The sequence below is a fragment of the Lepus europaeus genome, chromosome 2 (genome assembly GCF_033115175.1).
Source record: "Lepus europaeus isolate LE1 chromosome 2, mLepTim1.pri, whole genome shotgun sequence".
NCBI classification, from domain to species: Eukaryota; Metazoa; Chordata; class Mammalia; order Lagomorpha; family Leporidae; genus Lepus; species Lepus europaeus.
This window is the reverse complement of record NC_084828.1, coordinates 112,924,673-112,946,925: the sequence shown is the minus strand read 5'-3', so window position 1 is coordinate 112,946,925 and position 22,253 is coordinate 112,924,673. Positions and strand designations below refer to the sequence as shown.

General features: G+C 36.5%; 1 protein-coding gene across 1 annotated transcript in view; it reads right to left on the bottom strand.

Annotated features, from left to right (window-relative positions):
* Nucleotides 1-1,958: 1,958 nt before the first annotated feature.
* PDCD10 (programmed cell death 10) overlaps nt 1,959-22,253 on the bottom strand; it is a 47,893-nt gene continuing 27,598 nt past the window's right edge. The window contains exons 3-8 of the mRNA XM_062212214.1: nt 22,059-22,112; nt 14,985-15,102; nt 13,355-13,481; nt 5,939-6,017; nt 5,537-5,619; nt 1,959-3,037 (exon numbers count right to left, since the gene is read on the bottom strand). Of these exons, the coding sequence (XP_062068198.1) occupies nt 2,956-3,037; nt 5,537-5,619; nt 5,939-6,017; nt 13,355-13,481; nt 14,985-15,102; nt 22,059-22,112 (543 nt within the window). The 3' untranslated portion in view covers nt 1,959-2,955. The remainder of the gene's footprint in view (nt 3,038-5,536; nt 5,620-5,938; nt 6,018-13,354; nt 13,482-14,984; nt 15,103-22,058; nt 22,113-22,253) is intronic.

Here is a 22,253-nt window from a genome sequence, read left to right as displayed (position 1 = left end):
CTGCATTGTGTAGTGGGTTAAGTCGCTGCCTGCATTGCTGTCTGGGAAAGCAATAAAAGATGGCCCAAGTAATTGGGCCCCAGCCACCCACGTGGGAGATGCACATGGAGTCCTGGACCTGCCCTGTCCATTTTTGGCTATGTGGGGAGAGGACCAGTGGATAGGTCTCTTTCCCTCCTTGTGTAGCTCTGTGTTCCAAATAAACAAGTAAATAGTGAAGAGAGAGAGAGAGACAGACAGACAGACCTTGGAAAAACCAAACATCATTTTGACCAAGTGACCCAAATTGACATCACCAAAGAGGGACACTGAGTATCTTGAGAATGCATCCCATGATGACTACTATCAATAATGTCATAATCTGACCCAGAATGCATAACCTGAAACTAATCATGAGGAAATCCAAATGAGGAAATTCTATTAAAAGCAGGGAGGGAGACAGGATAGTAAACTTAAAAAAACATGTTAATGCCATGTAAGGCAAGAGTAGCCATGGAAATGATCCAAAGAAAAGGAGATTTAAGTGGTGGCAGGGGGCAAATAAACAACTAAATGAAAAAACAAAGGTTAAAAGTTTAACAGGTAAATCCAGGTAAAGGGTATATGGAAGTTCTTTGTACTATTCTTATTTTTAAAATGAATAAATTTAGATTTGTGAAAAATACATTATCCTAATGTTTTTCATGTTCCAGAGGACCAGGCAGAGGTTTCTCAGATTGGCATGTGGGAATTAGCACCCTACACAGCTGTATGTTCAGCAACGGGAGGGAGCATGGTTCGGTGGGAAGAACATGAAGTCTGGATACACACACTGAATTCAAACGCTGGTCCCAGCAGCTGCTAAGTGGGGAGCCTAAATTCTCTTAGATACCTCAACTGCAGGACAGACAGCTAAGTCATAGCACTGGTAAGATAAATAAACAAATGCTAACTACAATATTGCTGAACACAAAAAGGGCTCCCCTGGAGCCACCTTTCACTTCTCTGACAATCTTACAAGGGCCACACATGAATATAAAATCTTCTGAAACAAAGCCTTTTCTGGAGGTACATTTCATGCAAACTGAATCCAGAAATCCTGGGTAATGGAATGAAAGAGAAGGTTTATAAAAACAAGTGGTTTGGGGCCTGTGTTGTGGTATAGCAGGTAAAAGCTGGCCACCTGTGACAGTGGCAGCCCATATGGCCACCAATTATAGAGTCCCAGCTGTTTCACTTCTGATTCAGCTCCCTGCTATTGTGCCCGGAAAAGCAGAAGATGGGCCCCTGCCACACATGTGAGACCTGGAAGAAGATCCTGGCTCCTGGCTTTGGACCAGCAAAGCTTCAGCCGCTATAGCCATCTGAAGAGTGAACCAGTGGATGGAAGATCTCTCTCTCTGTAATTCTGATTTTCAAGTAAATAAATAAAGCTTTAAAAAAAAAAAAAAAAAAGCCCAAAAGTGGTTGGGGCATGCCTGCTAACTGGTCAGTCCTGTTGAGAGTAAAAACAACAGGAGCAATGCTGACAGTATTTTCTTTATGCTAGAAAAGCCTACTGCAAATAAACCACTATCTTTTTCTCTTCACATATTCACAAGCCTATTCTGCAAATGATCATCCATCTACTTCCTGGAATGATAGCTTATTCCAAAAACAAATACCAAAGAATACCAATTCTATTTGTTTCGTAAGTTATCTTTGAAGAAATGAAAGCCATTCAATAAAAAACCCATATATTATGGAATTCCATCCAACTATTAGTTTTTTTCTTCCTCTTTCCACATATTTCTTGTTCATATTTAACAGATGACTCACTTTTATGTTGCCAATGATAATAATTCTATAAAAATCTACTTTTAAAAATGGAGAAAACAATTAAAATAACTAAATTGTATTATAGCAAAAAAAGTCATTGCCAACAGATTTAGTTTTACATTTAAAATCTTTATGAAAGATAAACAAATTCTGAATTTTCCTTTATTTTATAATTGAAAAATGAAATCACTTAACATGAATACTTGATACATAATTTCCTTGAAATCTCTCTATGGTGAAACAAATTGTACATATTAAAGAGTGTAAATAATATTGACACTCATGACAATTTCAAAGCAACTATAGGCATAACTTCAAATTACTATTAATTGTGGCTATTTTTGAAAAAAATTGTGCACACTTATTAGGGCCCAGCATACCAAAAAGACTCAGTGTCTCAATCAACATCGTCAGAGTTCAAAATATCAAATCCATGTTGTCAGAGTTAAAAAAATGTGGCATCATAGTGTGAAGACACTATACATTGCCATATCGTTCTCAGAAGTTTCTTAAAACAGGTTGGAAATAATGGAAAAATATTGAGTAGTAATCACTAACAAAAATACTTCCATGACTACTTTTTGCCCAAAGTGATTAAGGACAAAAAATAGGAAATCTTGTTGCTTTATTAAGTGATAAACTGCTAATAAGCTCCCCTTAGAAGTTCTTTAGACATTATACCAAGTTGTCTTGGTCTTCTGATCATATATATATATACACACACATATATATGCATTTTTCTTCAAGTAAAGAAATGTTTAATAGATGTAAACTATTTATTGGATATTTGCCACCAAATATTGTTAAATACATTATCTTGCAGCATATCGCTTTCAAGTTAAAATGTCAGAAACAAACACCAATATTTACAATTCTTTTAAGGAATGTTATATAATGACACATTAAGGCGTAAATTCTTTTGGCTTATAATTCTTAAAAGAATGATAATAGCAAAAGTGATGCAAAATCTTCAGTGTGAGATTATGGTTAAGCTACATTTTACAAAAATATGGTGTAAGATGGCAATAATCCCATTCAACATCCTGGATTCGATCCCTTCAGCAGGGACTGATAATTTATACAGTCAAACTTTAAAATTTACAGATAAAGCAGTTCAATACTGCCACTGAGAAGTACATCTCTTAACATATACAACTTTCAGGCCACAGTTTTGAAGGTCTGAAGTATCAAGTTGGTTTGATGAATTAGTCGGTTGGCACTTATGAACACATTTATTGCCCTGTTTAAAAAGAAAAGAATGAGTGTTAATTTCATTTAAAAAATCTACCCCTTAAAAATATTTATACTTAACGTCACATATACTAATAGTAGTGATTAAATCAATTAAGGAAATACACATTAGCATTATTATAACTTTTATTATACCTTGGATGTAATGGTTTTGCAGCATTTACAACTACTGTATCTAGGAATTACTGCCCCCTCGTGGTGGTGGCTGGCAATAAAGCACTGGAGGACTGCTGCTGATAGGCGGTGCCTCAATATCCACAGTTCTTTTTACATGCCAAACAAGTGACTGGTCAAAGAGGAGGATTCAGATGTGGTCTATGGTTTCACAGAAGTTAAAATAAAACCAGGTATAGCCAAAGAGACAAGCTTCATAGAAGTTAATGAAATAAAATCTTTGACGGCCAAATGGAAGATTCAGAGGTGGTCTCCAGCTGGTTTCATAGAAATTTAAGAAAATAAAGTTTGGTAAAGCATTATAGTCAGTCTCAAAATCAGCTGTCAACAGGCATGAATTCTTGGAAAAATTACTTCTAATTTGATTCATCCCAGTCTCTGCTACTGTCTTTCAAAAAAAAAAAAAAAATTCTAAACTACTTTTAGAATTGATATACTTTTAAACCAAAACAATCATGTAGTTTTAACATGGTATCTGAAAATATACAAAAATATGTTCGTAAAAACTGTCTTATACTCCACCAAATTCAAATAGCCCATCTTCCTGTTACAAGGGTACAGAGCTGATCGGTTAGCTCCATTGTATGGCCTTATCAGTTTCTTGGTGTCATAGCTTGAGCTTGTCTCTTCATCACAGACATTTTTCTCAAAAAGGAGGGACCAGGAAAAATTAGTGAAGTCAATGCAAATCCATCCCTCAACTGAAAGACGGCTTAACAATCCGGCTGTCATGATACATTATTCATTAACAAAGAACTGGAAATTAAAGAAGCTGCTGAATGGAGAAAAAGTAGCAACAAAGGAGCCTGAACACTCCATGTGTATAATGAACAATTTCATATTTATGAAAATTAGGCTTCAAATTAATTCCTACCTTTCAATGCACTTATTCCACAACAGATTTGAATCAGTAAGAATCAGAAACACTGATTCCATCATGAAAGTTATTCTTTTAATATATTTTTGGTTATATGGACTTAGCATAAGAGATCAAGCAGAAACAAAAAAGTTTATTTTCAGAACACAATTGCTAGCTTTCTAACTAAGCTACTACGGTGCATTTTCCTTATAAATTTATACAAAATAAAATAAAACCACTAATAAAATATCTCAATATCTTTAATTCATAACATAAATGTAAATATTTCAATCTGTGAATTGTTAAAATTGACTCTGAATATTAGCAGAATCCTACCATATTCTTTTTAGATGGTATTACTGGAATAGTGGGCCCTTTAGAGGAAACCTAAAACCTCACTGGTAGGATAGCATGTTTGGAGCCCTTGTTTAGATCACTATTCCGAATGGAAGCAGTTAGTGCTGTCTACAAAATTCCTAGCATGAACATCCTGTCATACAGCACTGCAGATGACATGCCACGCCCTCTTCATCTAAGCATGCATTACATGTATGCAGAAGCAAATATCTGGAAACACATAAAATTTCTTGGTTTTCTACAGCATCAGCAACCAATTGTATGTTAATGCTAAAATTAGTGTCTAATTTACATTTTTGATATATGGTTCCATGAAAGCCAATTTAAGCTCCCCACCTTCCAGGACAGTGGATCACAATCATTCCAGCACTTAAACATCACCTGGAGTGCGTTTCCAAACCACCTAAATCCTGGCCCACAACTCCAAGCTGATGGAATCAAAATCTCTGAAAGTGGAGGCTATGCAATGATTTTTAAAACTGACTCCAAGCAACTCTTAACATACAGAAAGGACTGAAAACCACTGCTTTGACTTTGGTGCAGTTCTCAACAGACCTGCAAGTGCAGTATCACCTGAAAACTTCTTTGAAATGAACTTCTACCCCAGAGCTACTGAATCAGATGTCACTGAAGTCTAAATATCACTGCTTCAGAGGTTGATAAAATAGGACAGAAAACTAAGAATGCTTTCACATTTTTAATTGGTTACCAAAAAACAAGCTCAAAAAAGTAAAAGGTGGCTATTATGTGACAGGTGAAAATTATAATGCTCCATTAACTATACTTAAAGTTTTATTAGAACAAAGCCACACCCATTTGTTTCCACATTATCTTCAGCTGCTCTTGCGCTACAACAGTAAAGGTGAAGCAAGTCATTGACACAGGGCCAGCACATCTAGAATATTCAATCTCTGATTCTTTTAAGGAAAAGTAACAACTGCTCTAGACTAGTTATAACTGGATTAGCAACTACTCATTCTCTATCTTTAACAGTTGGCTTTCACTACCAGTTGCCTTGAGTATTAACATAGTAAGAGTTTACTACCATGTAAAGCCACATCCTCCATTTAAAAGAAAAGGATAAATGCTGTTACTCACTTGCCATCTTTAAAATACGTTTTCAGAGTATCACTGAAACTTTTGGAGTACTTTACAAATTCTTTCTTTTGGTGTTCAAGTGCCTACAGACATGAAAAATAATTTTAAAAAATATTAAGTAGGAAAAATATCACAAAAGACAAAGTCAAAGATAGGAAATTACAAAGAATAAAGGATGAACTTTGCTTTACAGGTAAGCATTTTTAAGACTATCTCTTTAAACACATGAAACAGCATACTTAAACTCAAGGACAAACCCAACAGTTAATTACACAAAATGACAAAATCATTTCCAATAATCAAACCCTGTTACTGTTCAAATCAATTAAAAAAAAAAAAAAAAAAACCTACATCTAAGCCAGCAACTAGGGTGGCAACTAGCAAGATTTCTACTAAACTTACCCTGCGGTTCTGGTATTGATATTTCTTGAAGACATTATTCACTGTATCAAGAAGTTCCTTTATTGCACTAGCTATGTCCCTGTTGGCAAAGGAAAACAAGATTTTTAACATCAGCTACATTTGAAAGAAACCTGTGAGCAGATGTGTTTGTGTGAGTATAGGAACTACTAATCACAATGCACTCTTTATTATCATACGTCCACTTCAGCAAGAGCCAACATCTGACTAGCTGCGGGGAACGGGGGTTGCAGCCTGCACTTTCCTGATCCTGATTCTCTTGCACTGCTGACTAAATACTGTCAACCAACACCAAATCATCAACTTTAAACACAGCATTACTTACCTGACAGTGGAAGAAGGTAATCACACCTATGTTTTCCTGTCTTTTCTAGTTTTAGATTTCCCCCCCCTTGGGCTACTATAAGTGAATTCAAGACACTGGCTTTTTCCACATTTGCTATCTCCATGAACAATGTTTATGACAGTTTCTAACATATATAAGTAATTTCTGTGTTTACCAACATGACAAGCATATACCTGATTGTCCTGAAGTTTAAAATGTTTTCTCCTGAAACATTCCTCACCTCAGAGGCAACATTCCTCCTCCTCATTTCTCTCAGACACATTTACCTTTTATCTAACAACTAAGCATTTTCCTCTTTCAACCCTTTGCTGTCACCACTTCCTTTAAAATGTTACTTAAATTACTTGGAAAGACAGTATCAGATAGTGTTCCACCTAACCTTTTAAGCAATTATCCTTTACCTACAAATCCAAGTCCATCAACTTTCCACCCCGTTCTAAAGAGAAAAAGCAGTTAAGTCAATGTCTTCATTTAGTTCACTATTCTTCCTATAGATGCATTATTTTCTAAAGCTTTGTCTATGCCCTTTTGAATTTCCACATTTAAACTTCAGAGCAATTGTTTTTATTGTCAAACTGAACTTTATGTCAACCTCCAGTCTCAAACAGCCTCACAGACTCTTAAGCAAGTTTTCTTTTTTTCACATCTATTCTCTTGTCTGTTGACATGAGTTAAAAAGATATAAATCTAGACCAATTCAAACATAACCTTTCATTACTGACATTTTAATCACAAATATTAGATTGAAATATTTTTTCTTTTTTCAAGATTTATTTTTTTGAGAGGTAGAGTTACAGAGAGTGAGAAAGAGTGACAGTGAGAAAGATCTTTCATCTGCTGGTTCACTTCCCAAATGGCTGCAATGGCCAGAGCTGGGCCAATACAAAGCCAGGAGCCAGAAGCAACCCCCTGCCAGGCCAGTCTCCCATGCGGGTGCAGGGGCCCAGGCATTTGGGCCATCTTCTACTGCTTTCCCAGGCCATAGCAGAGAGCTGGATCAGAAGAGCAGCCCGGACCTGAACAGGAGCCGATATGGGATGCCGGTACTGCAGGTGGAAGATTAACCTGCGCCACAGCACTGGCCCAGGATTGCAGCACTTTCATACTAAAAAAATTTCAGCTTTATGTGAAGAAAAATATACTCAATCCTCAGAATTCTGTGTGTGGCTGTATATGTGTTTCCCAGCATATTTTTCCAGTAAATAAACAGGTAGAAACTCTAAGAATTACAGGCCTTACAACATTTGGTACTTAAAAACTAATATTTTAGCCTACTATGAAGTAATGACATTTTCATTAAATATTTCAATAAATATTTACTTAGTTTCTCTATTTTTCTAGCAACAGCAAGTCAAACATTGCTATTAAGCTGAAATATTAAAATATTACATATTGAAGTAGTATAATAAATTTTACAGATATACTACCTTGTCCATTTAGGTTTGTTTTTGTTTTTGTTTTTGTTTTTTTGCTTTTAGTTTGGTAATAGCAGTCTATAAATTACATTATTGTTCTCTTCAAGCAAGCTGAATTCTCTGCATTGCTGTGATGGACATCAATCCATTATTATTTAATAAATGGTGTCAATACAACTATCCTATTATCTGAGAAAAACTATGATTTCAACAAATAAAAAATGTCAAATCTCTGAATACACAAGGTTCTCCCAATCCACAACAAGGCTATTTAAAATGAAATACAATGGAACCAAAATTACACACTGATCAGACAAGTAAGCTATTTATACACAGCCTCATAGTAAAGTACATTTCAACATTCTGCTAAAAAGAGATTATAAAAATGTGGCTGCAGGCTAATCAACGAGATGAACATGTACTCCACATACACTGACAATGGCTGGATGCTAGAAGTCAAAGGAGTAGTTCCGAAAGATGTTGTTTAACTCCCTTGAAAGGAAGAAAACAGGCAGAGGGTGGAAAAGGAGGGAACTTGCTAGACCCTATCCCAGATCTCCTACTAAGTATTAAAACTCTGTACTTTTAATAAAAGAGGAGGAGAAAAACACCAAAATTCTTAAGTCATTCTGTTGATGAGCCAGGGTTGAAAACTACTGCTGTTTAGGAACCCAGAGCTTCGATTTGATGCTTTCTTGGCAAAGGAATTTATAAAAATACTCTAATGACCAAAGTTATTTTTCCCTAAGCCTGGCCTACTATTTGGAATGTTAACATTAAAATGCTGAAAAATATTCTCTAAAAATAATCTGCAATAATTTATACCAAATATTATGGTATCTGTATGTACACAGAAAAACATTTATTTATTGCACCAAGGTCTGCACAAGGGAAGCTAAATGACATTAATTACCTGAGTTTATTTCCTACAAAAGAAAACTAACGCGTGCATACACACACATACACACAAACACACAGACACACTTCAGACAATTAACCAGATAAAGAACAGGGTAAAATAACTATCATGTAATTACGTACAGTTTGGAGCAGATGGATTCTGTGATAAGCAACAGACAGTATGAGCAGAATGAAAAGAAATTTAGTAATTTGCAGCTATACAGTAGGGCAACTTTTGGAAAACATACAGTGAAAAAAACAGCCATCAGAGAAACTGTAAACATACATCTCATAAAAAACTGCATGGAAAAGTATAAATTTTAACCATGCTACTAAAATCTGTCCTTCTTTTCCATGCTCTTTGGTCTAGAATGGACAGTTCTGGAAGAAATTCTGAAGCCATGAAGAAAATGCCTAACTTCAAACAAACCGGTGAAATCTGGCCAAATATACAAATGTAGATGCAAAGAATAAACATATAAATCCAGGGCTTTTTTAATCTATTAAGCAACCAGTGTTCACTGGTCACCACTAATTGGAACATATTAAACTTAAAACAATTTAATAAAACATGTGCACAGCTTAGCTGTAATCAAGCAAACATTCGTTACTCAAATATATTAATTCCTAGTGCTAGATGTGCTGTAAGTCTATTAGATTCTATGCTGGTCTTTATGCATCATTTCAATTCTCCCAAGTAATGCCCCTTACTTTCAGATGCAGAAACTAGAATGTCAGAAGCAAAGCAACTATATCCAAGGCCACACAAGCTAAATATTGGAATAGAAATTAAAAAAATGTTTTAAAAAGGATTTTTATTTATTTATTTATTTGAGAGGTAGAGTTACAGAGAGAGAGGGAGAGAGAGAGAGAAAGGTCTTCCATTTGCTGGTTCACTCCTCAAATGGCCACAAAGGCCAGAGCTGGGTCAATCTGAAGCCAGGAGCCAGGAGGTACTTCCAGGTCTCCCACATGGGATCAGGGGCCCAAGTAGTTGGGTCATCTTCCACTGCTTTCCCAGGCCATTAGCAGAGAAATGGATCAGAAGAGGAGCACCCAGGACACGTACCAGAGCCCATATGGGATGTCATCACTGCAGGCAGATGCTTAGCCTACTATGCCACAGCACCGGCTCTGAAAATCCAAACTTAAGTCTGATAAAGATATCAAAAAAGTGAACATTTATTATCTGCCAAGAATGTTTTTATTGCTTTAATAAAACCTGCAGTGTCACTGGTTAACACGTGTAGTAAATGTATGATATATGCTTACTGAAAAACGTTGCTAAAATAAATGAAGAGGGTATCTCAATGTGAGAGAACTTCAAAAAGTTCACAGAAAAGGGAATTGAAAACAAAGTTTACTTTAGTGCAAAACATTTTGGAAATTCATGGATAGAAGCAGTCAGAAAAAAATTTATAGAAAATCCATATATAAAAAAAACAACTACATAGACTTCAAAATAATGGCTCCAAAATAAACTTTAAAAAGAAAACTTAAAGAGAGAGAGAGAGAAAATGAATGAATATGCATGAGCACACTAGATCTTCCATTTGCTGGTTCATTCCCCAGATGCCTCTGGCCAGCCAGGGCTAGACCAAGCTGAAGCCTAGAATTCCATCTAGACTCCTGCATAAGTGGTAGGGACCCAAGGACGTCAGTCACCACCTACTACCTCCCAGGATGCACAGTAGCAGGAAGCTGGATGGGAGGCAGAGCTGGGACTTGAATCCAGAAACTCCAATAATGGGATGCGATTTAATTGCTACATCAAATGCTTATACTTAAATTTATCGTTTAATTCCAGTCTTGCTTAACATTTTGAAGTACTCTCATATGAGGAATCAAAATATGATTGAAGCAAAATAGTACAATGCAATATGGTGAGCCTGAAAGACAAGTCATTTTATATTTTGGTGTAATTTTATCCACTAATTTCCCAAACAATTAACGATGATAAAAACATGTATAGAATATACTAATATATATCACAATGATAGAAATAATTATACCTTAGCCATCTATACTATTTATACGTGGCTGAATTTTAATCTCAGAAATAATATACACACACACAAAAAAGAAAGAATATACACAACACACTGACCAAATTATCCCTTCTAAGACAGAAAACAAATTTTCATCACCATTACCCTTATTTCAGTTGTGCTGAGTAGACTCCAGAAAACACAACTGAGATATTTCTACTATTTCCCCATATATGAGACAAGCCCCAATAAAGCCTTTCTTAATGACTAAGTGGCTGTTAAGAACATGGTTTTCATTTTTCAAAGACTCATTTATTTCTTTGAAAGAGCAACAGAAGGGGGGGAAGAGAGATCTATCTGCTGGTTCACTCCCCAAATGGCTACAAAAGCCAGGTCTGAGCCAGGCTGAAGCCAGGAGTGAAGAATTCCATCCTGGTCTTCCACACGGGTGTCAAGGGCCAAAGTACTTGGGGCATCTTCTGCTAGCTTCCCAGGTACATTAGCAGAAAGCAGCACTGGAAGTAGACCAGCTGGAACTCAGACACTCGGACAGGGGAGATGTTGGCATCCACGAGTAGAGACTTAACCTTCTGGACGACATGCTGGCCCCAAGAACTGCTAAACTCTTATAACCTTGAAGCTACCCAGAGTTTTGCAGAAATGTCTAGAGACTTACTAGGGGGAAAAAGAGTGGTACAGTATTAGGATAAAGGTATGGGCCTACCATTTCTATCCCAGCTTCAAACACAATACTCATCTCTCTTTCAAATGGCACTATGCTAAAAATAAGATGTCCTTTACCACAGTTCTTTCAAACTTTTTCAATCTCCACATTAGTCATTATGAATTCATGATTGGGAAGCAGCAGAGAAGACCCTAGCAAAGAATGCATGGGGTTCATATCTAGATCCACAACTTTCTAGTTCTGTGATCTTGGGAAGGTTCCCTAATTTCTTGTACCTCCATTTTCTCAACTGTTACAGCAGCTTACATTAATAAAGTACTAAAAAGAGTGGTGTGTTTAGCATATAATAGCTGCTATAAGTGATTGCTATTATTATTAAAATTATACTGATTCTATAAAACTCTACTTCAGTGACTTCAAGCAAACTCTGCTGAAATTATTTATCTGTTTATCTGAAAGGCAGAGAGAGAAAGAGAGATCTATCTGCTGGCTCCGAATGCATCTAGCAGCATGGGCCGGGCCAGGCCAGACCAAATCTATGTGGTTGTTTCATGGGGATGGCAGGAACCCAAGTACTTAGAGCCATCACCAGCTACGTTCCAGTGTATGCATTAGCATGAAATTAGAATTGGGAGCAAAGCTGGGATGAGAATCTAGGTACTTAGATATGGGGTACAGGCATCCCAAGCAACAGCAGCTGCACCAAATAACTATCCTGAAAATATTTATAGATATGTAGCACGATTCATACAAATATGATTATCAAAATAAGTGAAACATATCATATGAACGGAAACTCTAGAAACAAACTGTCTCAACAACCAAATAATAACAAAGTGGGATCACTGGCAATTTATTCTTTTATGGGCCAATCATCTTTACTTTAACTATATTAGATGAAAAAGAACACCGCATAAGCAGTTGATGATCTTCCCTTTTCTCATATTAAAAATAGCTAAAGGAAGCTGGAGCTTTCCTATAAAGGTAAACTTTAAGACCCTTAGTAACTGTCCCTTGTGACACAGATTTTGGCTATTTAAAGGCTTTTTAAATTCCTGATCTTCAATTACTGCCAAAGAGGAGGAGAGCTGTTCCTTGAGTTGGGTATGTACCATGAACCCTTATTTTCTAAAATCGGACAGCTTCCACTCCTTATACAATGCAAAACAGACATCCTCAGTAGCTAAAATAACATTTCCCAATGTGAATTACAAAGAATTCTATTTCTGAAAAACAAATGTTAATTTTTTTTCCAAATGAAACTCCTTAGGGTCCTGAAAGTGAACACATACAATGCAGCCTCTTTCAGAAAAAGACCTGTGCTAACCTTTCCTTTCTAGAAATTTCTAGCTACAGTTTTATCAAAATGTTGTATTGACAGTGACAGTATAATCATTCCCAGCTTGCTTTGTTTTTCCACTGAGGCTGAAAAAAAATGACCAGACTCTGGTTTAAAGATATTTATGCAGTAAAAGTACTATGTCTGGAGTCCCCTCTGACACACTGTAGCCCAGAGAAGACTGTGTCTGGGCTGAGAAACACTACTCTCGGATGACCCCTCTTAATTACTGCTCAGCTGCCAGCCTCCTGGCCCCATGCACAGTATGACTCTTATTTACTTCAAAGGCAAGGATCTGGAGGTTCAAAATTTAGAAAAAGCTAAGTTGCCTTCAGGAGTACATTACTTTATGCAATTTCTTAAATAAAAACAATTTTGCTATCTCATTACCAATCTCTCTTGATTTATCTAACTTCGCTGCTCATTTTAACTTGACAATTATATTTTTCCATTATTCACATAGTTCAAACTATATATTGGTTTATGCACATTTCATTCATTGCTATTGTTAAATTGAACATTCTAAAAACTGTTATTGTACTTTGCAGCAAAAAGCCATAGCTTAGAACTTCAAATTTTATTTCAAATCAATATCATAGCAAAATGAAAACATCTAGAATAAGTGGTTCTTTTGATAAACTTTTAAGAAAAGAAAAAAGAGAGAGAGAGAGAGAGAGAGAGAGAGAGAGAGAGAGAGAGAGAGAGAGAGAAAGAAAACCACTTACTTGATTGTCTGCAGAAACCTCACTCTATCATTGATCTCATCTGGGATCTTACTGAGAATCTGTTTAAGTGCCCGTGCCTTTTCATTTAGGTCCTGGAATTCTGCCTCTGGTCGTTCAATCATGTACTCTGATAAACAGACAGATAATAAAAACCACCATGAACTTCCCTGCAGGTCTAGTGCAAGAATTCCCAACCGGTGGTCAAAGGGAGGTGAGAAGGAAAAAAGTTAAGATGATTAGGAAAGACAAGGCTTGTAAAGCAGAATGTATTAGAGTTCAACTTAGTCCAGAAACATTAATGCTCACTCCACTTAACAGTATCAGATCAGAAACTAAACATTTTCACTTTGAAGTAAATAAATTTCACAATATTCTAAAATGTGAATTAGAAAGGGAAGTTAAAAAGTTCATTAGTGTGCTAGAGCTACATTTCACAAAGAAACCTTAAAATAATTAGGGATATTCAAAAAGTATGCAAAGCTTATATACAAGAACACTTCAAAAAGTTTGTGGAAAACTAGTATTAAAAGTATGAGTTTATTTTGGTGTCAAAAAATTTTGAAATCCATGCAAAAGTTTTTCATAATACACTTCTCACATATTATGAAAAAAAATTTTTCACCAAAATATTGCTCTGTACCAAAATAAACAAATACTTTTAATTTCATTTTCCATGAACATTCTGAAGCACCCTTTTATGTCTGCAAATGGGAAAGGGGAGTTTAATAACCAAAACTCATACACTCATACAAACTGGTTCAGAACCTCAAACAACTTACAAAAATATTTAGAATATTCTTGGAATCTCACTTCAAAACACGAGGAAGATGGGTAGCCTAGTGGTTGAGAAGGCCACATCCCATATTGGAATACCAGGGTTTAACATCCAGCTCTGGCTAACCTGATTCCAGCTTCTTGCTAATGCAGACCCTACCCCTGGCCGGATGCTGCAGGCATTTAGGGAGTTCGAACACTGGATAGGGTGCTCTTTCCCTGTGCCTCTTAAATAAATAGCTCAGTTTTTAAAATGCCCCCAGATATCTAACAAAATGCTGGGATCACAGTAGAATACTTTTGAAAAGGAAGTTTGATCACACAAGGTAGAGGCAAAATAATTCACCAAGGGGTACATTGTAGACTGGGATGTATTACAACTCTACCAATTCATCCATATGTTATGGGCTAACAGTCTAAATAACAATGAGGGCCGTCTTAGAAATCTTAAGACTCAGTTGAAATAACAACTTTTTGTTTTCCCTTAATAAATAAACTAGTGGGAAAATGGCAACTAATTTTAAGTGAAACTCATAAAAGGCAGAGGAAAAGGAGAAAAGCAGTCAAAAATGATTATTATATTACTTTCCCAAATCTGTGCTTGAAAAGAAAAAAATAACCATTCCATAGAGCTCCTCTTTTGGTAAACTGGAACTGCAAAACATTTTACCAGTAGGGAAAAAAGTAAGAACATGCAGTATAACTACTTTAAGTAATTAAATCTGACAAATATAAAATAAAAACAATTATCAATTTATATAATTTGTTTCCATCATAATCACAATAAAAAAAGATAAAGAAAGAAGGGAAGACTTTTGCCAAATAAAACCAAGCAATGTTCTTTCTTCTGTGATACCTTCTACGTCATCAGCTGCCATTCGAAGAAGGGATTCAGTGAAGTTAACTTCTACACTTTTTTTCTCTAGAATTTTCATAATGATGTCTTGTGTGAGACCTGGATTTTCTTTTTCAGCCTATGAGAAAGAGAGTTAGTTTTGAAATATAGACATACAATTAGCATTCTGTAGTCAAAATGTAAATTTTAAGGGCCAGCACTGTGATATAGTAGGCTAAACCTCTGTTTATGGCACCAGCATCCCATATGGATGCTGGTTGTGTCCTGGCTGCTCCTCTTCCGATCCAGCACTCTGCTATGGCCTGGGAAATCAATAGAAGATGGCCCAGTACTCTGGCCCCTGCCCCCATGTGGAAGACCTAGAAGAAGCTCCAGGCTCCTGGCTTCAGACTGGCCCAGTCGCAGCCATTGTGGGCATTGAAACAGAGGATGGAAGATCTGTCTGTCTCTCCCTCTCTATGTCTGTGACTCTACCTCTCAAATAAAGAAAATAAAATCTTAAAAAAAAAAAAAAAAAAAAAAAAAAGGAGAAAGGTAAAAAAATGCAGTTTATAATCTATTGGGTACTTCTTAGACAATTTATAAAAGACAGAAACTGTAGTGAAACTACTGTTATAATGGCATTCATTTATGTTTTGTTAGAGGCTTGTGCACCCATTTAGTTTCTACTATGACCTTGGTTCCATTTTCCATTTGAAGACAAAGTATTTAGTATTTCCTATTTGTTCAGTTACACTCATGCAATTGAACTAGTAAGAAAGACAGAAAAAAGATTATATATATATATATATTATATATATATGTATATATCTTGGAAATTTATAAATTACTCTTCTCAGGGATTGGTGTTGTGGGGTAGCAGGTAAAGCAGCCGCTTGCAACACCAGCATCCCATGTGAGTCCCGCTGCTTCATTTCCAACCCAGTTCCCTGCTAATGGCTTGGGAAAGCAACAGATTATGGCCCATGTTAGGGTCCCTGCCACCCATGTGGGGGATCCAGAAGAGGCTCCTGGCTCCTGGTTTTGGCCTGACCCAGAGGTGGCCGTTGTAGCTATCTGGTGAGTGAACCAACAGATGGAAGATCGACCCCCATCCACAACCCCTCTCTCTCTGACTTTCAAAATAAATAAATAAATACTTTTTAAAAAGTACTCTTTTCATTAGTTTAAATACAATTAGGTTTTTGGCTAATATTTCAATGTAAGAATCAAGAAATAACTCATCTTACCAGTATTTTCTAGATTCCTTGCATTTAAATTAATACAATGCCAAGAAAAGCAAAACACAAAACAAAAATTTAACATTTCTTTTGCAAATTTTATTGAAGCTAAAAAATCCCTTAACTAGTTTCCTATGCAATTACTTTCATTTCCTCTTTGATTTTCATAGCAAGAATATTTCCTTCACCAGTTTTTAGGATATCATTAATCCTTTTACTACTTTCTAAGCTTGTTTCACTACTACTAGTTTGCACTGGTTTTATTGTTTAATTTAGACTCCCTAGGCACTACAATCTATTTGCCCTTTCAAGACTGAGAGTAAAGAGTTCTGAGTTTTCCAAAGTTAATTTTCAGATTCACGTTTTCTTCAGTAATTCTGACCTATTTTCTTATTACTTTTTAAAATTTGTAATCATACTTAGAGTTTGTTTCTATTAAGCTCTCAGTTTTAATCATTATGCTATTTTTTTTCTTCTTTGCTCTAATATTAATCAGTAAAAAAACACAATTTATGATTTTATTCAGATTGTAATCTTTTTACTTCTTTATGTGTCAAGCACACTTAATCCACTTCCTCTTCAATTCACTTGTCATATCACAGGAGATACAGGTTTCTTCTGTCCCTATTGCTCTTTCCATTATAACACCTTGTTTCTCATTAGATCTCAAGTATCAAGAACTGAAAGGTTGTGGAACAAAATGGGAAAAGAAAATACACACATTTATCTCAATCCTGGGATCATTTTAAATGCTGTCAAATGCCATTAAGGGGAAGCATTCTGAGAGACAACAACCTTTTATAACCTGTTTTGATTTTTCCATCCAAGAATATATTTTTTTTTCTTTTTTTTTTGACAGGCAGAGTGGATAGTGAGAGAGAGACAGAGAAAAAGGTCTTCCTTTTTGCCGTTGGTTCACCCTCCAATGGCCGCTGTGGCCAATGCATCGTGCTGATCCGAAGCCAGGAGCCAGGCGCTTCTCTTGGTCTCCCATGTGTGTGCAGGACCCAAGGACTTGGACCATCCTCCACTGCCTTCCCGGGCCATAGCAGAGAGCTGGCCTGGAAGAGGGGCAACCGGGATAGAATCCGGCGCCCCAACCGGGACTAGAACCCGGTGTGCCAGCGCCGCAAGGCGGAGGATTAGCCTGTTAAGTCACGGCGCTGGCCCCATCCAAGAATATATTTAAGATAACATCTATTTTAAAAACAAAGCAAAACAGGATTTGCCTTTAAAAGAAATGTTATCCAAATATGGCTTAATATGCATGAGCATTAATTTGGTGAATTGCCATAAAATTACATGTAATACAGCATTTCACAATAGTAGTTTATCTTTCTTAGGTACGATTAAATCTACCTACACAGTGAATTATCTTGGGAGGCTGGGAAGCATTCTTTATGCTTGCAGGAAATGTCAGAAAGACATCCCTCTCATTAAATTAAAGTAAGGTGATGAAAAGATTAAATGCTGAAAATCTGAGAATAAAGTTCTAAATACTAAATTGGACTCTACTGCCAACTGCCAAACCTGGAGTACTACAAAAGTCTAACAGAAGTCCCTAACTTTCTCAGTTCACAGTGTTCTTAATGTTTAAAACAAAACCAAAAAAAAATAGTAACAAGAAAAACAAAATAAAACAAACAAGCAAAAAACAGTGCTGTCCACTAAATAGTTATGTTCAAACAATTTAAAAATCTTACAAGGAAAAATACCCAAAATGAAAGGCAAATATTTTATTTCATTCTTAGAAAACAATATGGTTACTTATTAAGGGGATGCATGTATCTAGTAGGCACTGTACAATTTCTCAAATATTGAATTTAGATTGGACCCTGCCACCCTCATTTCCTCTTACACAATTATTTTCTTGTGGTACTTCCTTTTTATCACAACAGGGATCAAAAGTTCAGCTTCAAAAGATATGACATCATTCACAGGAATGTAGCTCAATCTAACATGTTGAAACTACAAACTACCTCAAGTTTGTAGATCATGGTAAGGACCACTGTATGCCTTTAAATTTTAAAATATTTCTGGACACCATTCTGAGTTTGTGCCTGGACACACAGTATAGAATAGCAATCTTTCTATCTTCTGGCAGAAGTTCTGGTTAAGCTGTTTACTTCTTAGTTTTAAAGCTTAAATTTACCCAATGCCTTTGACAAACAGATTTGTTCTTAAATCATATACTCTAACCATCTATACCTGCCGGTTTTCTCCCAGAATACAACCTAGAACCCTTGGGTGTCTAATCTTTATAAAGACTCCAGTTGTGACAGAAAAAACATCCCAGGCGGGCGCCGCAGCTCACTAGGCTAATCCTCCGCCTGCGACGCCGGCACACCGGGTTCTAGTCCCAGTCGGGGTGCCAGATTCTGTCCCGGTTGCTCCTCTTCCAGTACAGCTCTCTGCTGTGGCCCAGGAGTGCAGTGGAGGATGGCCCAAGTGCTTGGGGCCTGTACCCCCATGGGAGACCAGGAGAGGCACCTGGCTCCTGGCTTCGGATCAGCACGGTGCACTGGCCACAGTGGCCGTTGGGGGGGTGAACCAATGGAAAAAGGAAGACCTTTCTCTCTTTCTCACACTGTCCACTCTGCCTGTCAAAAAAAAAAAAAAAAAAAAAAAAAAAAAAAATCCCAAAGGGCAGTAACATGCAGTCTTGTGAATCAGTGATTCTCAACAGTGAGAAACAGGACAACAAATCAGAGGGATGTTAGAGGGGACAATGGTGACTGGGACTCAAGAAGAAAACATATCTTCAGGGTTATTTTATTTTGTGAAAAACTATTTTAATCTTCTTTTTCTTCAAATAATGAAAACAGATAAACGATTGATAAAAAGCACTGTTGCTGTGGACCAAGAATTGGGAAACAGATAGCTGCTTTGCTTCCAATCCAGCTCCCTGCTGATGGCTTGGGAAAGCAGTGGAAGATGGTTGAAGTCCTTGGGCCATTACACCCATGTGGGAGATCCAGAAAAAGCTCCTGGCTCCTAGCTTCAGCCTGGCCCAGCCTCAGGCCATTGTAGCCATTTGGGGAGAAAACCAGTGGATGGAATCTCTTCCTCTTTCTCTCTCTTTTCCCTCTCTGTAACTCTTTCAAATAAATAAATAAATCTTAAAAATATCTGTGCTTGGGCCAATAAATATAACCAAACATTACCTATGATCAAATCATATTTATCACAGTCATACAATTACACATCAGTGTTAAATCATCAGCTTATATGTTGGGATGCTAATAATAACAACAAAATGAGCCTCATGAAACTGAATATTGTATCTCTTATGAATGTCATTAAAGATATCATCTAGGCCTCAGACAGGGTTCTTTTTATGAATACTCATAGGATAAACTTCTTTCTGTTCCTGGTACCAGGAAAGTTATGTAACCGGCATTTGCCTTACCAATACTACAGTGTGTAAAAGATTATTTTTCCTTCTTTTGCCACAAAGATACTTAAAACACTATCATATTTTCCTAGCAACCAAATGCGTCATTCCAAAATTATACTGATAATTCAAGAAGAAAAACAACAAAAAAAATAGTGATTAAAAGTGATGCATCCTAAGGTCTCTCCATTAACTCAAAGATTCAGCAGAATGTATTTTGTTTTCTTTATTTTTTTAAACTTTTAATCAACACATAATAATAATTGTGGGGTATAATACATTTCAAAAGAAGTATGCAAGGTTTAATAATCACATCAGGGTTAATTGGTGTAATTCTAACTTCAAATATTTATCATTTCTTTGTTTTGTTGGAAACAAAATCCTCTCTGCTATTTTGATTCATAGAATTAATTGTCAACCACAGTTAATGTACTATGCCATAGAACATTAAAGTTATTTCTTTTATCTAAATCCCTGTACCCATTAATCATCTCTATCTTCCTCTCCTCCTTCTCAGCCTCTAACAAGTATTATTTTATTTTTTACTTCTATAAGAAGCTTTGGCAGGAAGTTTTTTAATGGTTAGTATATATATATATGTAAACATACACTGTACCACAAATTATTAGACACATCAAAATTGCTCTATTCTGGGGCCAGCGCCATGGCTCACTTGGTTAATTCTGAGCCTGCAGCACCAGCATCCCATATGGGCGCTGGGTTCTAGTCCAGCTGCTCCTCTTCCAGTCCAGTTCTCTGCTGTGGCCTGGGAAGGCAGTGGAGGATGGCCCAAGTGCTTGGGCCCTGCACCCACGTGGGAGACCAGGAAGAAGCACCTGGCTCCTGGCTTTGGATCGGAGTAGCTCTAGCCTTAGCGGCCATTTGGGGGGTGAACCAACGGAAGGAAGACCTTTCTCTCTGTCTCTCCCTCTCACTGTCTGTAATTCTACCTGTCAAAAAAATAAATTAAAAAAAAAATCTTAAAAAAAAAATTGCTCTACTCTAACATAACATATACAATTTAAATTCTTGTGTTGCTGTGAGATGTCCAATGACATCACTCATGCCACATTAAAGTAGTGTTAACAAACTAATCATTTTCGCCATAAGAAGAAATCAAACTGAATGGACTTATAATTTCAATTTCAATAAAACTTAACTATAAATTTCATCTATATTTAAACATTACATATTTTTTCCTGAAAAATAAGAAACTACTGACAAGAATAAATGCCAAGTAAATATTAAAGTTTTGGGCATATTTACATATATATTTGAGGAGGGAGTCATGGATAAAGTTTTATACAAAAGAGCACACAATTTTACACTAAGTTCTCTAGAGTAGACATATGCAATACAAATACTATGTGGGTCACAAAAATGAGCCGCCTATGTACTTCAGTTTTTTAGTGGCACCATTAAAAAAGACAAAAAGCAGTGAAATTATTTTAATAGTGCCACCAAAATGCTATCATTTAAGAAATACTGAATTAATTGAAAATGCTTTTTACTAAAACAACTTATATTCTTCTTGTATGAAGTCATCAAAATTGGTGAATATTTTATACTTAAAACACATCTCAATTTGAACTAGTCATATTTTAGGTACTCAACTGCAACATGTGGCTAGTGATAATCGACTGAAAGCTCAGGTCCAAAGACAATGAAAAAACAAGCCGGCGCCGTGGCTCAACAGGCTAATCCTCCGCCTTGCGGCGCCGGCACACCGGGTTCTAGTCCCGGTCGGGGCACCGATCCTGTCCCGGTTGCCCCTCTTCCAGGCCAGCTCTCTGCTGTGGCTAGGGAGTGCAGTGGAGGATGGCCCAAGTGCTTGGGCTCTGCACCCCATGGGAGACCAGGATAAGCACCTGGCTCCTGCCATCGGAACAGCGCGGTGCGCCGGTCGCAGCGCGCTACCGCGGCGGCCATTGGAGGGTGAACCAACGGCAAAAGGAAGACCTTTCTCTCTGTCTCTCTCTCTCACTGTCCACTCTGCCTGTCAAAAAAAAAAAAAAAAAAAAAAAAAAAAAAAAAAACTCACTTTGGGTGGCTTAACTGTGTATTCTTAATCTGTCACACAAACAGGTATTATTTTCCCTCCTAAAAACATTACGTTTGATAATTACACAATATGAAAAACATCTTTTCAAGACATGTGTTTTACAAGTTAGTTTTCAACAAGTCAAATAATAGGCAGAAAGAATTCAAAAATATGCCCTAAGCAAACAAGAGGGTGGCACTCTTAATTCAGAAGTTAGTTTCAACAGCACAAAGGACTAAGGAGATGAATGCTAAGAAAACAGCATTTTTTCTACCTCACCTTTTCAAAGTATTTTAAGTTTTATGGAGTAAGGTAGCTAAAAAGGTTTTCACTAAAAGAATATAAGTTTGCAACTACAAGGTATCCACATTTATATAAAAATACACTTTAATTGTCATAATAAATTATTTGCACCTTACCTTAATGAAAGCAGCTCTCAGTGTCTGAGCTGCAGACAGATTTACTCGTTCTAGCTGCAATAAAAATTTAAAATTAGTAATATGAATTTTCTAGAGAAAAGCATATTTCTCATATTCTACTCTGCAGTAATCATACTGATGTTTCTATCATCCAGTAAACAAAAACATCTATTAATAATGGTAAATCATCAATAA